Source organism: Chiloscyllium plagiosum, unplaced genomic scaffold (genome assembly GCF_037043375.1).
Source record: "Chiloscyllium plagiosum isolate Xiang-an unplaced genomic scaffold, Cpla_swu_hap1 HiC_scaffold_9, whole genome shotgun sequence".
Classification (NCBI taxonomy): domain Eukaryota; kingdom Metazoa; phylum Chordata; class Chondrichthyes; order Orectolobiformes; family Hemiscylliidae; genus Chiloscyllium; species Chiloscyllium plagiosum.
Window position 1 is genome coordinate 92,504,501 of NW_028270147.1, and position 19,761 is coordinate 92,524,261.

General features: G+C 41.6%; 2 protein-coding genes across 6 annotated transcripts in view; one reads left to right on the top strand and one right to left on the bottom strand.

Moving 5' to 3' along the window:
- The window catches only part of dars2 (aspartyl-tRNA synthetase 2, mitochondrial), a 45,687-nt gene extending 44,733 nt beyond the window's left edge, over positions 1 to 954 (bottom strand). The window contains exon 1 of one of the 3 annotated variants that reach the window (XR_006313045.2): positions 718 to 954. Coding sequence is in view for 1 of the 3 variants with exons in the window: in XM_043699962.2 (XP_043555897.2) it covers positions 718 to 916 (199 nt within the window). In the remaining 2 variants the exon portion in view is untranslated. The remainder of the gene's footprint in view (positions 1 to 717) is intronic. The other 2 variants (XM_043699962.2, XM_087990916.1) reach the window with 2 other exon arrangements.
- A 128-nt stretch (positions 955 to 1,082) lies between these two features.
- The window catches only part of cenpl (centromere protein L), a 72,544-nt gene continuing 53,865 nt past the window's right edge, over positions 1,083 to 19,761 (top strand). For 2 of the 3 annotated variants that reach the window (XR_015758212.1, XM_087990919.1), the window contains exons 1-4: positions 1,083 to 1,341; positions 5,425 to 5,590; positions 7,433 to 7,678; positions 9,732 to 10,268. Coding sequence is in view for 2 of the 3 variants with exons in the window: in XM_087990919.1 (XP_087847045.1) it covers positions 5,432 to 5,590; positions 7,433 to 7,678; positions 9,732 to 10,268 (942 nt within the window). In the remaining variant the exon portion in view is untranslated. Of the gene's footprint in view, positions 1,342 to 5,424; positions 5,591 to 7,432; positions 7,679 to 9,731; positions 10,269 to 18,862; positions 19,617 to 19,761 lie in introns of those variants that run through there. The other variant, XM_087990918.1, reaches the window with a different exon arrangement.

The following is a 19,761-nucleotide window of genomic DNA, read 5'->3' on the forward strand; positions in this document are numbered from 1 at the left end:
TCAAATGGCACTTACACAACAATGTTCACAAACGTTCATTTTGGGTTCTGCCTGGGTCACTTAGCTCCCAAACTCATTACATCCTTGGTCCAAACACAGACATAAGAACTAAGCTCCTGAGAGATATTAGGGACTTACACTGACATCAAGAGGAGTTGACTGAATGTGACATTAAGTCTCCACAATGATAGTGATACCAATGGGAATCAATGAAAAATTCTCCACTGGCTGGAGTCACACCTAGCAAAAAGGATGGCTGTGGTTGGTGGAGGTCAATCATCTCAGTCCCAGGACGCCAATGCAGGAGTGCCTCAGACTAGTATCCTCAGCACGAATCTTGAGCAGCTTCAATTACTTCTTTTCTGAAATTACACTTGATCTTAGCTAAAAGGTCTATCTATCAGACAAGGTCAAAAGTGGGAATGTTGACTAATGATTAACACCTCATCCTGACCGGAACCATGTCACTGTTCCTGTACTGTCAATGGGTCATAATCCTGAAATTCGCTCCTCTCCCTAAAAGCACTGCGTAAGCCGCATCATCCTTATGGACCAATAACAGTTATGGTCAGGTGGACACCATTTGCTCCCAGACGATTAGGAATGGACAATACCCATAAAAGAACAAATAAAAAAGTTGAAAGAAAGCATCGTTAGCGTTGAAGTGCTTTGTGAGATCCTTCCCGGTAATAATGCCCGGTGTGTGAATGGCCTCACCTGGTTCTGTACTCGGAGCTCTGACGGGCCGGCGGGGTGGGTGGCTTTGCAGAGGTTGAGCCTGTCTGTTGGAGCGGGATCTACAAGTCCCCCTGAGTCCCAGCGAGCGCAGCACAACCGGCACCGGACCCCGATACAGACCCAGACCCAGACCCAGGCCCAGGCCCAGGCCCAGGACCGGCCGCGCAGCCTGCGCCATCTCCCGAACAAATAAATACGAACTCGGGATCCAGGGCAGCTTACAGCCTGACCAGTTGGCAGACACCCGACCACACCGCCCCCTGACCTTTCACCCTGACGACAGACGTAACTAATCAACCCCATCCTGGTGGTCGTGCAGCCGGCTCTCGATTCCTCTGGTCTGTTGATAGGCAGCGCGGTGCAGGACGGGAGGCCGATTTAAACCAAGCGGGAAAGCGGCGGTAGTGAAGCTTTCCTCAGACATCATTCCCGTTTTCCTCTGTCACGCCGACTCCCGGGCGGGGCGGGTCGGAGAAGCCTTTTTCCCCCGACACCTTCTGGTCAGGGCCACTCTGGCTGCCCCTGCCCCTGCCCGACTGTAATCCCGGAACCTCTGGATGGCGGCTTGCCCACGTTAATCGCCGGAGGGAGCTCGGTTTACCGGTGAGTCTCTGCAGCCAGGGTGTGCATCACTCAGTCGAGCGTTAGGTCCCCTGTCTGTGGGAGGGGAGTAATGGAGAAATACGGGGCCGGGCTCATCCCGACAACCTTCCCCCCCCCCCCTCCCCCCGTCTTGTACTAGTTTCCGCAAAAGTACATGGAGCGGCTGCCTCTTTGAAGCAAGCAGATAGGATGCTTGAACTGAATTTATTGTCATGTGTACGGAGGCAAAATGAAAATCTTTGTCTTGTGAGTAGTACAAGCAGATCACATAGGTAGGTAGCTTACATACCTAAATAATGGGTAAACAACAGCAAAAACGCAAGTACAGCCGAACGTTAAGCATTTATGAGTCCATTCTGACAACAATAGGGTAGAAACTGTTTCGAAACCAGCTGGTGTGTGTGTGTGTTCAGGCTTCTGTACCTTCTCCCTCATGGTAGAGGTTGCAGAAAAACATTGCCAGGGTGGGATGGATCTTTGAGAATGCTGGCAGCTTTTCCTTGACAGTGGGTCTGGTAGATGGATTCTATAGATGGGAGGTTGGCCTTTGAGATTGTCTGTCTGAGCCGAGTTCACCACTCTCTGTAACCGTCTCCGATCTTGAATGGTACGCTTACCATACCAGGTAGTGATACATCCGGACAGAATGCTCTCGATGGTGCACCGATAGTGGTTGGCAAGGGCATTTGCCGTCATGCCAAATTTCCTCAGCTGCCTGAGGAAGAAGAGATATTGTTGGGCCTTTATAACCAGTGTGTCCATATGAAGAGTCCAAGAAAGCTTGTTGTGGATGATAATCATGTTGAAGGCTGAACTGTAGTCAATGAGTAGGATTCTTACATAGCTGTTCTTTGGTGTCAAGATGTTCTAGGGAGGACTGAAAAGCAAGCAATATGGCATCTGATGTGAATCTGTTGGTCTGATAGGCAAACTGGAGTGGGTCAAGAGTAGTGGAGTTTGGAAATATGAAGGGGAAAGGGCTAGAGCTATGGAATATTTTAATCAACTTGGAGATGTTATCACATGCTTATGGAGCAGGTGGTGTTTGATGATGAATTAGGTGCAAGTTTGTATAAGTCTAAACATTGACACTGTTGTCAGTGGGGGATCAGCTTTAGAATGTTCTTTATCACGTGTGGTGACCTGAATTTATGGACATCATTACATCGTTGGACTTTGAAATGAATCTTTTGTATTGTAGTGAACTGGCTTAGAAGTGTGAATGCTTTGCCTCTCCGTTGTCTTGCTACCAAGAAAATGTAAACTAAATGGTACAATTCTAAGAGGGGTAATAATAGAGGAGCCTGGGAGGAATGTACACATCTTCAAAGGTGACTGGTCAAGTTGAGAAGATTGTTTGTTTGACTGGAAAATGGAATCTTGACTATATATATATATAGTGTAGCATCAAGCCATTGTAAAGTGATAGTTAGCTCCATTGGAGAATTATGTTCAATCTTGACATACATCCTAAAATGTGGTGTGAAAAGCTGAGGAAGGTTAGATGAAATTTGCAATAAATAGGATATTAAGGCAAAGTACTTCATAAGTTTATACAAATTAGAAACAGGAGTATCCCACTCAGATCCTCTAGCTTGCTCTGTCATTTAATAATATCATGGGTGATTACTTCATGTCAGGGATGTGAATATCATTTTAAAATTACTGTTTAAACTTTTAAAAATGTTACTAATTGTTAGAAGGTATGTTTACTAATAATAAAATGTCAATAATGTTTTCAGTTCTATAGCTCAAGGTCATAAAGAGCAATCTACAGGAACAACTGTAAAGTTACAAACAATATTAATGCCTTTCCCAAGCAGTAACTGTTGTGAAGCAGTGATCTGTTCTAAACATTAATGGTGATGTGTTAATGGTAAGACTGACACTTGAGACTAACACTTATCCATTACTTGTCAAAATTCTATCTTCCATTTCCTTAAAAATATTCAAAGTCTTTGTTTGCACCACCTTTGGAGGAAGAATACTCCAAAGATGCTGAACCCTCCAGAGTTTCTCCTCCTCTGTTTTAAATAGACAACCCCTTATTTTTAGGCTGAAGCTCCTCGGATGCTGCCTGAACTGCTGTGCTCTTCCAGCACCATTGATCCGGAATCTGGTTTCCAGCATCTGCAGTCATTGTTTTTAACCCCTTATTTTTAACCAGGACCTCCAGTTTGAAATTCTCCCTCAAGGGAATACCCTTTCCATGTCAACCCTGTCAAAACCCCTCAAGATCTTGTGTGTTTTAGTCAAACATAGAAGCCAAGATTATTGTTCTTTGATCACACATGTTTTGTCAAGAGATTAGAGATGCCACTGAAAAGTTTTTTGAAGGGTTTGTCGCAGAACTCTCCGAAGGGGAAATTGATTCCAGTAGCAGAAGAATAAATAGCAAGACTGTACCGATTTAGTGTAGTTAGGAAAAGAATTGGCTGTGTGGAACAACAATAAATCATCCACAAGAAAATAACCCATATAAAAGTTGATGCTGCTTCTGCAATTTAAACCATTAGCTGACACACATCTCCCTATTTGGTCACTCATCTCTCATGTATCCTCACTTCACAGTCTTAAATCTCCCTTCATGCGCTCAATTCCCATTCCTTCCTCCACACTCTTCAAATCTCTCCACCTCATTTGAGTCCTCCAAATCTAAGTTACACCCCCAAAATGTAATATGGTACCTCACACTTAACCATTGAATTAATTTGTCAACTATAATTCTACTTTTTAATCATTAATTTCTTGTAAATTTATTATAGTCCTCCACAGAATTGATGTGACATCCTCTGATAATTTTGAGTATCACAAATACAACTTAAACTGAACAAGTATTTCCACTATTGCTCTTTATGGGCCCTATTCCCCAGTCTGCTAATTATTTCAATTGAGGTAGTCATTACTTTGTGTTTACCCTCCAACTTTGTCTCAGCTGCCAACTCCAGAAAAAAAACTCTTGCTGCACCAATTCAAAACTAACCTTTTCTATTTCACATAGCTCTCATTCAGTGGTCTTTCTAAACAAGAATGCTAGATGAGGAAGAGAAATAATGCTGAATGGAACAGAATTAATATGTTTAAATTTAGTATGGATGATCTGGCCAGTTAACACTTCTATACAACTTGAATAAGTGTAATACTGTTATAAACACTGGTGAAACTGCTGTACCTGCTGTCAATGCCCTGACTTAATGATCTATAAACTGCTGAGCCATAGTTGAACAGGCATCCTGTGATGTATTCATTTTATGTGAATCAGTTGAATACATTGACAGAGTGGCTTGGAAAAGAGGGGAAGAAAGAATATCACACATGAATAGGAAAAGTTTCGAGGGATATGTGCCAAATGCAGTCAACTAGAAAAAGTTTAGTTTGGGAAACCTGGTCGCATGGGTAAGTTAGGTTGAAGGGTCTAAATGTCTGAATGTGCATGATCTTGTCCTCTTTTTAAAATTCCAGTTCCAGAAGGAACTGTTAGATAGCCACCGGATTTAGAAATTGCGCATAGATATCCCCAACCTAACCCAGGAGTGTTGGTTCGTTGGATAAGCTAATTCTTTGTTAATGGCTAGTCTCCTGTGCTGTTGGCAACTGGGTTAAATGGCTAACGTCTATGAACAAATGAAGCAACTTAGGTGGGATTGTGCTTCTTGATACGAACACAAATGAGTGGTATATTGTATCTAAAAGTGATGACTAAATCTTGCAATTCTTAGTCTTATTTCAGAGTTCCAAATCTAATCTCTTCCTATGAGATGACACATTTAAATAATCCCTATATCTGTATGTATGTATTCTCCTTGTAGAAGAATAAGATAATTAATCAACAGAACAGTGAAAATACATAAATGCTGCAGCAAATATTCAACAAAGAAAAATGGGAACCATCTCCCTTAAAAAGGTGAAAAGCTTGAATCACATTAAAAAAAATTGTAGCTGCACTTTCCATCTTCTAAAACATCTCGGTGATCAGTTTTTATTTGTCATTACATTACATAAGAACTAGTAAGCAGTTCGAGGCTTGGAATTTTCACTGCCTCGAAAATACTGTACAAACTCATTTGTTTATTTTAATTCCAGGTTTAATATGGAGCACTTGACACCTGCCAAGGCAGGAATGGCACGCCTAGGTGTGTGTTTTGCCAAAGCAGACGCCTCTCCAGTGGTTCTGAGGACTGTGAAAAGACATACACCATTTCACCACAGTTCAGCCAGACGGAAGATTCCTAGAACAGACTTGCCAGTAGTCAGTAAAACTAATAACTCTGATTTTCATTATTAAACAAACGGTTTTCTAGGCCGGGTGTTGTGGATTTGAATGTATTGTCTGGAGAGAGTTAACCAAAGTAATACTGGACTTTTGGAGTTAAGAAATTAGAATGTGGAAGCAGGTCATTTGGTCCAATTAGCCCATGTTGGTATAATGTTCTAAACATACTATAGTCCTAGTCACATGGGCTCATCCTGATCCTATGTCTATCTATATCTGTTTTTTTTTTTCAGCCACCAATTTAAGCTTTTCTTAAATAATATTACTCACTGCTCACTAACTTCTAGCCTATTCCAAAGGCTCTCAACTATATATGTGTGCCTGTGTATTCCCTTGCTTTCTCTTAAATTCATATGTCATTCTGCTGGCAATTGAGAGGTTGAACCACACTGCTTGCAGCCTGGAGTGTCATAGAACATAGAACATAGAAGAATACAGCGCAGTACAGGCCCTTGGGCCCTCGATGTTGCGCCGATCCAAGCCCACCTAAACTACACTAACCCACTATCCTCCATATACCTATCCAATGCCCTCTTAAATGCCCATAAAGAGGGAGAGTCCACCACTGTTACTGGCAGGGCATTCCATGAACTAACGACTCGCTGAGTGAAGAACCTACCCCTAACATCAGTCCTATATCTACCCCCCCTTAATTTAAAGCTATGCCCCCTTGTAATACCCGACTCAATACGCGGGAAAAGGTTCATACTGTCGACCCTATCTAACCCCCTAATCATCTTGTACACCTCAATCAAGTCACCCCTAAACCTTCTTTTCTCTAGTGAAAACAGCCCCAAGTGCCTCAGTCTTTCCTCATACGATTTTCCTTCCATACCAGGCAACATCCTGGTAAACCTCCTCTGCACCCGTTCCAATGCCTCCACATCCTTCCTATAGTATGGCGACCAAAACTGCACACAATATTCCAGATGCGGCCGTACCAGAGTCTTATACAACTGCATCATGACCTCAGGACTCCGGAACTCAATTCCTCTACCAATAAAAGCCAGTACGCCATATGCCTTCCTCACCGCACTATTTATATTTGTCACGAGCTTCCTGCCACACATTGTCACCATCATGAAGACCATACCTCTATCATATTTGTCAACTATGACTGCCCCAATTCACCTGCTGGAAGCTTCATTCATATCTTTGTTACCTGTAGACTTGACTATATTAACACATTACTGGCCAGCCTCCCATCGATTCTCCCTTCCACCCTCTGTAAACTTGAGGTCACCATGCTGTAATTTGCACAGTCCCATTCACTAATTAGCCTTATTTGTTGACCTACACACTCTCTCCTGGTTCAGTAGCTTCTGGTTTATAAATTGTTCCATGGCCTCACCCCCTTAACTGTGAATTTTGTTTTCTCCAGTCCTACAACTCCAACTCTACTGTATTGATCCAATTCTGTCTCTTGAACATGCTTGATATTAATTGCTTCACCATTAGCAGAACTGCATTGGCACTGGGATGTCCTCCCTCAAACCTCTTCCCCTTACTACTTTTTATTTCATCCTTTTTAGGTGCAGCTCATAACCTACCTTTTTTTTTTTTCACCAAGGTTTGTTTTACATATTTCCAAAATATTTTTGTTACTTGGTGTTAACATTTGTTTGGTAATGTTCCTATGGAGTGTCTTGTGATTTTACTATGTTCAAAATGCAAGTCATATTTGCATCTTCACTTGAAATGCTGCCAAATATTTCAAGAGTTAATTACCCCAATGATGGAGCAACACATTTATAATGTGTTGATTTGCTTGTGTTCATTGGAGGCAAAATCACTCCTGCTATTTTGTCTCTTTTGCAGGGGAATGCAGAGCAGATTGCAGTGTTGCTGCAGAAACAATGGCACCTGTATCATGTAACACCTCTATACAGATTCTCCTACAGCATGTTGAAGAAATATTCCAATGAATTGTCAGTCTTTATTGCTACTGAGAAGAAAAGGGGAATGGCAATTGAAGGGGGAATTGAGCTTGGCAATGAGGCGAAGTTCTCCATGCTTTCAGGTCTTCGAGCTACTGAGAATGATCCAGAGGCTGTTTTCATACAGGTTAGATTGTAAACTAGTTTAAAAAGTAAGAAATGTTAAGTGGCTTGGGCTTGCTTGAACTTTCACTGAAGTGTTCCTGAATACAGTAAAACATAAAACTCGCACTGGGTAGATATCATTTTTGATAAACTTCACCTGAAGTTTGACTGACTTAGGATTTTCATACTTATGCTTAAAGTATGCACTATTTTTAAGTTGTCAAACATTCCTTAATGACTTCTATCAATTCACTTTCTATCCTGACATTTTTAAAGGTAGATCATGTTGCTTTCATTGCGAGAAGAAGTTTCAAATACAGAAGCAGGGATGTATCGCTGCAGTTATACAGAGTCTTGATGAGGCCACACCTCGAATAGTATGTGCAATTTTGGTCTCCTTTTCTGAGGAGGGATGCTTCTGTTCTCGGGAGTGCAGCGAAGGTTTACCTGGCTGATTTGAGGGATGGCGGGACTGGGGAGAGATTATTTTCACTGTAATTCAGACGAATGAGAGGGGATCTCACAGACTTATAAAATTCTGACAGGGTTGGTGCAGAGAGGATGTTCCCAGTGGTGGGTGTGTCTAGAACCAGGAGTCACAATCTGAGGATTCAGGGTAGACTATTTAGGATGGATATGAGGGAATACTACTTCACCCAAAGAGTGGTGAGCCTGTGGAATTCATTACCACAGGAAGTAGTTGATGTCAAAACATCAAATGTATTTGAGAGGCGGCTAGATATCGCACTTCAGGTGAATAGGATCAAAAGTTATGGGAGAAAGCAGGATTAGGCTATTGAGTCGGACCATCAGTCACGATCATGACAAATAGCCATGAGACCCTTTGAGCCTGTTCTGCTGCCTCCTGCTCCTATCTTCTATATTTCTGTATCTTCTGGTGACCTAAAATTGCACCCCTTGCAACTATGACAAAATGTCCTTTTTTATTTGCTGGTTGCTTCCAAAGGTTTATAATGCAATGATGTATGATACCATAGTGAAGATTTTGCAAATAATTGCATGATTTAAGCATGTTTTACTCTAAAGCCCAGTGAAAAAAGTTCCAGCTCTCCTTACAATTCAAATCCACTAGTCCTAGCGACATCCTGATAAGTCTGCCAATGGGGACAGTTAGTGAGTGAAAATATGTTGCCTGTGATGAAAATAGTCCATGTGGTGACATACACTTTGGGGTGTGGGAGTGGGTAAAGGACATGGACATGGACATGGAAGAGGGTGCTGAGGCCCTAAAATAATTAAACTTGATATTGAGTCCGGATGGCTGCATGAAATGAGATGCTGTTTTTCCATCTTGCACTGAGAATCACTGGCTTATTTACCACCTTTTCCTAGCTACAGTCAGTTCTGAAGAAGGGTCACTGGACCTGAAATATTGACTCTGCCTTCTTCCCATGGATGCCAAATCTGCTGAGTTTCTCAGCAATTTTTTTTTAGAATTTTCAGTATTCACAGTTTTGTTTTTTCTATTTGTATTTGGGGAGATGAAAGTATCCTGACAATTTTGGTAACCTTGAAAATGGCAGCGTTGAATGTTAGCACATCAGTATGTGAAAGAGAGATGTTGACCTGAGTTATGTAGGTCATTGCTTGTGATTGGTCACTTGCAGTAATTGACACACTAAATGAATTCTGACAATACCCGCAGTTTTTTATTTTCGCCACATTGGGAGCAGGAATAGGCCATTTGAGTTGTCAACTATAATGTACAGGTTAATCCTGGACTTTGATGCATGAGCTGATCTCTGCTTAATTGTTATGGCATTGTCATCTGCATCCCCACGCTGTAGAAGATAATTTATTTATTTGGGGTTTAAGTTCTGATTCAGGTTGACATTCACATTGATGTTCGATTTAATTATGATGAGTATCTGAAATTATGGAATGTTGAAAAGTATTGTGTAATCTTGCGTCCGAAGAGCTGCCAATTACGTGACTATTAGAACTATTAGACTATTGGTGGAGTCTTGTACAGCATTATGCTAGCACTTTCAGTTAGAGGAAATAAATTAGTATTGTGAAACTTTAAGTAAAGGTGACTTTCTGCTTCTTTGTAGATAATGGCAAAGACTGCAGCCCATCAGGGAGTTGATAAGAAAGTTGTCTGGTCTGGGTGGATGTGCTGTGTTGACGGAGACTTCGGCTTCCTGGAATCTCTCCCAGTGGAGTTCATCTGTCTACCCTTGCTTTTTGCTAATGGCCCTGAGATAGTTACAACTATGGTTGGGGAATGGTTGCAGAAGACATTTGACTGTTACATTAGTGCCTTTCCCATTAGCTCAGAGAACCTGACGTGGATGGCTGCCATGTGGGCCAATTGTTTCTCAGACTCTGTCCATCGGATGATGGAATTGGAGTGGTCTGTGCCCCCCGTGCAACTGACCATTTCGCTTAGTATTCACCCAGAGGATGCTAAAGCACTGTGGGACAGCATTCATACCAATGAGGATGAAATCACCATCGAGGAGGTGGAGCTATTCATGAGCAGCCTCCATTCACATTTCTACAGGCATTTTGGGGTGCGGCTTGCAGCGACGCAACTGGTAAATGTATCAACAGCCATAGCATCTGCTCACTGTGATGGCAAATTAATGGTAAGAAACTGAAATTCTTTAGAATTTGGATGGTGAATTTGTTTTGTCTGTCTTTGTCACTGCCTACGTCAGCACTTGAATCCCCATCCTAAATGCCCAGACAGCAATTAAAAGTCAACGTCATTGTTCTCGAGTCACATAGACCGGACTAGGTAAAAACAACAGATTTCCTTCTCTAACGGGCATTTGTTAACCAGATCAATTTTTCTGACATTTGACCATGGTTACATGATTACCAAAAGGCCAGCTTTTTACTTCCACATTTTTATTGAATTCAAATTTCATTAGTGAAAATCTCCCCATGATAGATAATGAATAAATCCCTAATAAATCTTGAAAAAAGATTGCTGGAGAAACTTAGGTCTGGCAGCATCTGTGGAGAAAAAGCGGAGTTAATTTTTAAGGTCAGTGACCCTTCTGCAGAATACACTGTCTAAAATGTTAACTGCTTTCTCTCCATAGATACTGTCAGACCTGCTGAGTTTCTCCAGCAATCTCTTTTTGTTCAGGTTTCCAGCAACTGCATTTTGTTTTCCCCAGAAAACTTGCCTGAGGTCTGGATTTCTGGTCCGTTGACATTACCACTTTGCCACCATTTCCCACAGCACTAATTCTGCAGAGAATTTCCAGTGTAGACCATTCTCCATCTTCCTTTTGTTAGTGTAATTAAATACATTTTGGGAGATAAATTTGAGAAATGTTTGGCCTTTCATAATCTAGAACTATGGGAAGTGGGTAGGAAAGTGGAGTTGATGCCAATAATAAACCATGATGATATTGAATGACAGAGCAGGCTCAAGAGTCTGTATGGTCTTCTCTTCCTCTTTTCTTAGGTTCCCAACCTGTCCCCGACCAGTAATAACTTTTTATATAACCATTTCAATAAGAATAATCCTGTTTTGTGATGTCTTGCTTCTATTAATTCTCCTTTTATGGTGATCTGCCAGTTTAAATCTAAACTCAGTAAAGAGCAGCCCCAATAGTACAGCATTTCCCAAGGATAGCAGCACCGAATAATCCCAAGATCAGCTGTTATGTACTCTTGTAACCTGGCGGTTGGGTCCTATTGCTTAGTTGCATAGATTGCTCTAAGGTGAGCAGATCAGATACAGGAGTGTTAGGAGTACTTTTATATAAATGGAAACTGGAAACAGAAAAATATACACAAACAAGGTAATTTTGTAAGAAGGTCAGATTTGGAGAGGGGTGGAGAGAAACATTCAGCATTTATAAATGTGCGTAACTAGTTCCTGTATTCTGGGAACAGGAGAAAGTTAGGACTGCAGATGTTGGAGATCAGAATCAAAAGTGTGGCTCTAGAAAAAGCACAGCAGGTCAGGCAACACCCAAGGAGCAGGAGAGTTGACGTTACATTCATGCTCGAAACATCGACTCTGCTGCTCCTTGGGCTGCCTGATCTGCTGTGCTTTTCCGGTGCCACACGTTTTTGTATTTAGGGAACATATATAGCTGAACTTATACAAATCTCAGCTGCATACATATAAGTCCCTAAACATGGTGTGAAGAAACTGTACAACAAACAGTAGTCCAAATGTTAAAAATTACGCACTTGCCTTGCAAAGTGTTCTGCACTGGAGATTCCTGGACAGTTATCTTTCTCTGGACTTTCTCTGTAACACTCTATTCTGCATTCTGTTCTATTACCCTAATGTACTTATGTAATGTATGATTTGTCTGGATGGCATTAAAAATAATACTTTCTGCTGTATCTTGGTACATGTGACAATAATGAACCTAATCAAAAAAGATCACTTGTACAAACCTGACCAGAAATCCACAAATTCAGCAACAAAAAGGATTCCAAACAACTCCCCCTTTTTGCTGCAACATCAGTATGCTATGTTCTGTGATTTAAATGTCCATAGCATAACATAGCCAACCATTCTGACAGCTTCTGTGAAAAAATAAGCAAGTGAGGGAAAGATGCCAAATGGGTAAAGGCTTAAAGAGCACTAGGCAGGTAAATTCCTATTTATAGTAGGAGGGTCTTGCTTGGGGAGGTGGAGGAGGGGGTCTGGCCCCATTCAGATTCAGGAGAGTTTAGGACTACAAGGGGAAAGAGGAGTCAGGGTGGGAGGTTAGGTCTGAAGAGCCAGTATGGGCCTAGTGGGGCCACAATGGTGGGTCCAGAGGGGTTGATGTCTATGTTCCTCCAGATTAATCCATTTTTTAAAAAAAATACGTTTACCAAAGAATTCCATGTGGTCCCAACATTCAATTTCAGTCTGTGTTGCAGAAACTACTCCCTGGTCACTGGAATAACTGGATTGATGTCACACTGCACAACCTTAGGCTCTGGGTCGCCAGGTTGAGAGGGATACCATTTTAAAAAAAACTAGGAGTCTCCCATTTGAGATGGAGATGCAGATTTCTTTTGATGGGCATTGGTGAAACTTGTCTTCAGAACAATGGAGCCGTGCCGGTGAATATTTTTAAGGTTGAATTGGATAGAAGCTTGATTAAAGACTGTATAGAGGGTAGACAGGAAAGTAGATGCCTTGATCTGATCAGCTATAATTTTATCAAATGGAGCAGATAATCACTCTTCGTCATTTGAATGTACTGTAACCCCTTAATCTCTTGCAAATTCCATTCTTAACCTTAGTTGCTAAGAAAACTTTTTTTAACTCCGTCATGGGATGTGGGCATCTTTTGCTAGGCTAGCATTTGTTGCCCAGAGGGCAGTTAAGATTCAGTCACATTTTGTGGGCCTGGAGTCACACATGGGACAAACCAAGGAAGGATGACAGATTTCTTCTTTAAAGGACATTGGTGAGCCTGATGAATTTTTCGGATAAATGACTACAGTTTCATGGTCATTAGACACCTTAAACTCAATAAAGAATCTAAAATTAAATTTCACCATCTGCCATGGCAGGATTTGAACCCAGGTCCGCAGAACACTATCAGTTTCTGAATTAGGCACCTAATCTCAGCTGCTTACCAACTCCTCCCTTTCAGTTTGTTTCTCTGACCTAAACCAATACCAAACTTCACCCAGCCCAATATGTTGATGTTGGATACTGATAGGTTTTAATACAATAGTTTACTGAGCTTTAGGAATGTCCATAATAATCTGTTTATTGATACTGAACCAGTGGTGAGAAAACAGCACAGAATTGCCATGCTTATGTTTGCAGAAACCCGTAACTTAGTATGGAATTAATTACAAATCCATTTTGACTGCTTTTCTTTACGCTGTCACGAATTTTTATGCTCTAACTAGTTCATTTCTGAAATGGGAGACAGGAAAAAAAGAATTATTCATACTACTTTGAAGTCTGCCACAGTATCTTCAGGAGAAAAATAAAAACAATTTACACAAGACATATGGGCTGAGCCACAGATGGGCACGTAGCAGTATGTACTGATTTGACATATGGAGGTAGTTTTCTACATTTTACAAAGAAAGGAAGTTAAGAAAACAAGAGATTTTTAAGAAAAAAAGCTGGTAAAATTAAGGAATACCTAAAATTCTGTCCTCATGACATGAGGAAGGTGATTAATAAGAAAATTTGTCAAGCCTATTGAATGTACATATAATGTGTGGATGCAGGTAATTTTTAGATTAGATTCCCTACAGTGTGGAAACAGGCCCTTCAGCCTAACAAGTCCACATCAACCCTCCAAAGAGTAACCCACCCAGAGCCATTTCCCTCTGAATAATGTACCTAACCCTATGGGCAACTTAGCATAGCCAATTCACTGACGTGCGAGAGGAATCCGGAGGAAACCCACATAGACAGAGAATGTGCAAACTCCACACAGTCTCCCGAGACTGGAATCGAACCCTAGTCCCTGGTACTGTGAGACAATAGTGCTAACCATTGAGCTACTGTGCTGTCCCGAATGTGCAAGGTTCTTAATGAATTATTTATCAAACAAAAAAATGAAAACATTCTAGTTTAAATAGGAATGTGACATTAGATAAGCAAATAAGAAGGAAGGCTGGAGTGATTGACCAATTTAAAAGTAAATCACCAGGGCTGGATTAAAAGTCTCTACAAAAAAGAAATTGCTGGAGAAACTCAGCAGATCTGGCACATCTGTGGGAAGGAAGCAGAGTTGCTTTCTTCCCTCAGATCTGCTGAGTTTCTCCACCAAATTCTGTTTTTATTTCAGATCTCCAGTATCCGCAGGTGTTTGTTTCATTTTAAATGATAAAATGTACAAGTATTTCTGGTATGATATGATGTTGCCTTGCTGTGCAACCTCGTGCTACAGAAAATCACTATAGAAAAATCATACTATAGAAGATCACTATACCTATGTAGTAGAAAGTTTGCACTAGCCAAAAAGTGTCCACTATTCGTCTCTCATTATAGCCAATTTGTGTTGATGAAACACTTATTAAACCAGAAATACCTAGACTGTTAAAGGAAGCTAGGGAGAATATGGTCAATGCTCATTGAGAGAGACTTACACTTTTTTTTTAGAAAGGCATGGATTAATTTGGGATTGTCAGCACTGTTACATTAAGGGAAGGTTATACCTTACTATCTAACTTTTTAAAAAAGTTTTGAGGAAAAAACAAAGAATTGATGAGTAGTATAATGGATGTTGTCTACATGGGTTTCAGTAAGGCATTTGACAAGGTCCCATGGGGCAGACTGGTCAGAAAAATTAAAACTTGGGGATGCAAGGGAATGTGGCAGGTCTGATCAAAGATTGCCTCAATGACAGTAAATGGGGATGGGCAATAGATGGTTTTGCAAATGGAATGTGGTTTCCAGTGGTGTTTCACGCTGCTCAATGTTGGCTCTTTATGACAAAAGCAAATGACCTACACCTGAATTTGCAGACAATACTGATGGGCCATGTAATTGGTTGTGAACAGAATGGCTGGCACTATCACTAGTTAGTTTGAGTAGTAGTGTTGTAGAACAGAGACCTGGGGGTTCAGGTACAAAGTTCTTTTGAAGTTTGTATCACACAAGGTCTTTAAGGCATTTAGCATGCTTGCCTTCATTGCCTAGAGCTTTGTGTGTAGGAGTTAGGACATTATGTTGACATTGCTACAGGATGTTGCTGAGGCCTCTCCTGGAGTAGTGTGTCCAGTTCTGGTCTCCATTGAAGGAAAGATATTAAGCAGGAGAGAGTTCAGAAGAGATTTACCAGGGTGTAGCCAGGAATGGAGGATTTGAGTTACAAGGATAAGCTGGATTTTTTTTGATTGGAGCATAGGAGGTTGAGGGGTGACCTTAGAACTTATAAAATTTGAAGTATAAGTAAGGTGAATAGCAGTTGTATTTTCCATAAGATGGGAGACTTCAAAATTAGGGAGCATATTTTGAAGGCAAGAGGAGAGATTTAAAAGGGAGCTGAGGGGCAACTTTTTCAGGTGGCACGGTGGCGCTGTTAGCACTGCTGCCTCACAGTGCCAGAGACCCGGGTTCAATTCCCACCTCAGATAATTGTCTGTGTGGAGTTTGTACATTCTCCCTGTGTCTGTGTGGGTTTCCTCTGGGTGCTCCGGTTTCCTCCCATAGTCCAATGATGTACAGTTTGGTGAATTGGCCATGCTAAATTGCCTGTAGTGTTAGGTGAAGGTAAATGTCGAGGAATGGGTCTGGGTGGGTTGCTGTTCGGAGGGTCGGTGTGGACTTGTTGGGCCGAAGGGCCTGTTTCCACATTGTAAGTAATCTAATCTAAATCTCTTAAGTGGAATGAATTGCCAGAAGAATAGTGGATGTAGATACAATTAATGTTTAAAAGACATTTTTGATAACTTTGAGAAATGTATGGAGGGATATGAGCAAAGTGCAGACTGGTGGGACTAGTTTGGTTTGGGATCAGGGCTGTCATGGATTGGTTGGACTGAAGAGTGGTTCCATGCAGTATGACTAAAATGGACAAAAAAAGTGGCAAATGAAATTCAATCTCCAAGTGAGGTTGAGGTTTTAGGGAAGGCAAACAAAGTCACGGAATACATAATAAATAGCATAATATTGAGAGGGTTGGAGGAGATGAGAGACCTTGGAGTATGTGTCCACAGGTCCCTGCAGATGACAGAAGGTGGTAAAGAAGACCAATAGATGCTTTCCTTCATTGTGTGAAGTATTGAATACAAGGCAAGGATAGTACACTAGTTCGACCTCAGCTGGAGTTTTGTCTGCAATTTTGATCACCACATTACTGAAAAGACATGATTGGTCTAGAGGTAGTACTAGGAAATTTACAAGCATATTACCAGCGCTTGGAAACTGCATCAGTGATGACAGATTCGATATGCTAAGTTTCTTTAGACGAGAGGTGGCTGAGATGAGGGGCTTAATTGAAGTATACAAAATATGATCAAGTGGAAAGGGAACACTTACTTCCCCTAGCACAGAAGTCCATTAACAAGGAGCATAGCTTGAAGGTAGTTGGTGAGAAGGAATTGAAGAGACATGAGGAAAACCTAGAGGGTGGTGGAAGTCTGGAATTTGCCTGGTGTAGTAGTTAAGGGCAGAAACCATCAACATGTGTAAAAGGAACCTAGATTTTCACCTGAAATGCTCTAATCTGCAAGTGCTAGACCAGGTCCTGGAATATAGAATTAAAACAGGCAGCTAGTTTATTTATTTGGCAGACAAGATGGGTTGAATGGCCTGTTACTGTGCCGTAACTTTATGGTTCTACTGACTGTGCTGTCCCTAGTCAGATATACAATAGGGTGTGCTGGTTTGAAAATCCCTGCAGCAATTTCTGCTGAGTCATTCTCCCAATTCCTTCGTCTCCGCCGCATCTGCTCCCAGGAGGACCAGTTCAAAATACGCACAACACAGATGGCCTCCTTCTTCAAGGACCGCAATTTCCCCCCCGACGTGATCGACGATGCCCTCCACCGCATCTCCTCCACTTCCCGCTCCTCCGCCCTTGAGCCTCGCCCCTCCAACCGCCACCAGGACAGAACCCCACTGGTCCTCACCTACCACCCCACCAATCTCCATGTACAACGCATCATCCGCCGTCACTTCCGCCACCTCCAAACGGACCCCACCACCAAGGATATATTTCCCTCCCCTCCTTTATCAGCTTTCCGTAGAGACCACTCCCTCCGCGACTCCCTTGTCAGATCCATACCCCCCACCAACCCAACCTCCACTCCCGGCACCTTCCCTTGCAACCGCAGGAGGTGCAACACTTGCGCCCACACCTCCCCCCTCACTTCTCTCCAAGGCCCCAAAGGAAACTTCCATATCCTCCACAGATTCACCTGCACCTCCACCCACATTATCTACTGCATCCGCTGCAGCCGGTGTGGCCTCCTCTATATTGGGGAGACAGGCCGCCTACTTGCGGAGCGATTCAGAGAGCACCTCTGGGCCACCCGGACGAACCAACCCAATCACCCTGTAGCACAGCATTTCAACTCCCCCTCCCACTCCACCGAGGATATGCAGGTCATTGGACTCATCCACCGCCAAACCACAACAACGCGACGGTCGGAGGAGGAGCGTCTTATCTTCCGACTGGGAACCCTCCAACCACAGGGGATGAACTTGGACTTCACCAGTTTCTTCATCCCCCCCTCCCCCCAACTTGTCTCAGCCGAATCCCTCCAGCCCGGCACCGCCTTCCTGACCTGCAGTCTTCTTCTTGACCTCTCCGCCTCCACCCTACTCCGACCTATCACCCTCACCTTGACCTCTTTCCACCTATCACATTTCCAACGCCCCTCCTCCAAGTCCCTCCTCCCTACCTTTTATCTTCTCCTGCTGAACACTCTCTGCTCATTCCTGAGGAAGGGCATGTGCCCGAAACGTCGAATCTCCTTTTCCCTAGATGCTGTCTGACCTGCTGTGCTGTTCCAGCAATAAAGTTTCAGCTTAATATGTTCCCCACTCCCTCCTTATGCAACATAATAAAAATATGCAAACACACTTGCAATGTAAGAAAGTGGTTCCTTCAGCTTATTTTAATCATTCATAGGATGTGTATATCACCCTCAGCCAATATTTATTGGCCATCCCTATTATGCTACTGAGCAGCTAATGGTGAATCGCCTTCAACAGTGTGTTGACTGCTCACTGAAAATCAACCACTGTCTGGAGTTATATGTAAGTCTGGTCAGCCCAGGAAAGAAGGATTTTTTTTTTTTTGTCATCAAGATCTGGTTCACTGCCCAATCTCAACTTAATTGTTGTCGAGACATGTAACCTTTATTTCCTATTTATTGACTTCCCTAAACTACTATAGTGGGAAATTGAAGTCCAGGCTTTTGGAATGCTAGTCCAGCAACATCACCATTATGCTTCTATCTCTCCGGTATCATAACTTTTCTGCAGTATATAACAGAGTTAGTCCTTCCTCACCTATTCAAGGACAGACTTAAAATAGAGTAGTTTTGTTTCGCAGAGTGAGTGTATTTTGTAGTAAATCATATTTGCTTTCATTTAGTTCCAATTTGCCACTACAATGTGGAATTGTATTAATAAAGAAATTTGGATAATCAATTATGTGGGAATGATTAAATAGAAGAGACTGTGTTCTGTGTCTGATTTCAAATTGCATAAATCTGAACAGTGCACTGCTTACCTAAAGATTTATTCATGTATACAATAGTGCTAGTTATTCTTTCTTTTTGACAGCTGTTCAACTGCAAGCACATAGACCATGTGCTACCATTCCTAACTGAGCTGGCTTTTCATCAAATACAGTACCAACCACGTCTCTGCAGCAGTATTGATTAAATTTGACTGGATCACAACATAATCTCCCTTGAATCCTTGGACAATTTTTCTGCTCTGAAAACAACTAGTCATTAGACTGAATCTCAAGATGACTGGATGCAGGAGGAAAAATGGATGTGACTTTGAGTGATCAGAAATATTAAACTTTTTCTGCAGACCTGATTTGCTTATGCCAAATAAACTTCTTCATGAATAGACAAATAAAAAGAAACTGAGCTGCTAAAACTAATTATCTTTTAGGTCCTTGTACAGTATGCAATCTGCAACTGTCAGCTTCTGACTCTTTTAATAGATGTGAACTGAAGGGACTAAGTCCATTTTTTAAAAAAATAGCATTGCACAAACTTTATTCAACTTTTTGTCATGTCAGGACTTTTAGTTGAGATTTGTGTTGAATGAACTTTATGGAATATTATCCCAGTTTTTATACATTTTTGTGAGCATCAAAGCTAAAATTACTAACTTGTTTTTAAAACAAACTTACTTTACACAATCCAATGGAAAGTCTGCTGAATACACAAAGTCTTTCTGGATACTTAATAGAACAATTTGATCATCTGTGTTCATTCAGATGGTTATCTTCATTTTTATTGTTGAAACTAGAGAAATGTCTTATCTGAAGATGTTAGTAACCTTCAATAAAGTATTGGAACCTAAATTATTGATTTTACTGACTCAAAGTGTGTAAAGAACTTGGCTTCCTTGTATATGATTACAGTGCAAACAATGATTTTTAAAAAACTGCTGTTTAGTAGCTGACTAATCTACCCTTGACTCTTCCTCATTTGACCTACCAT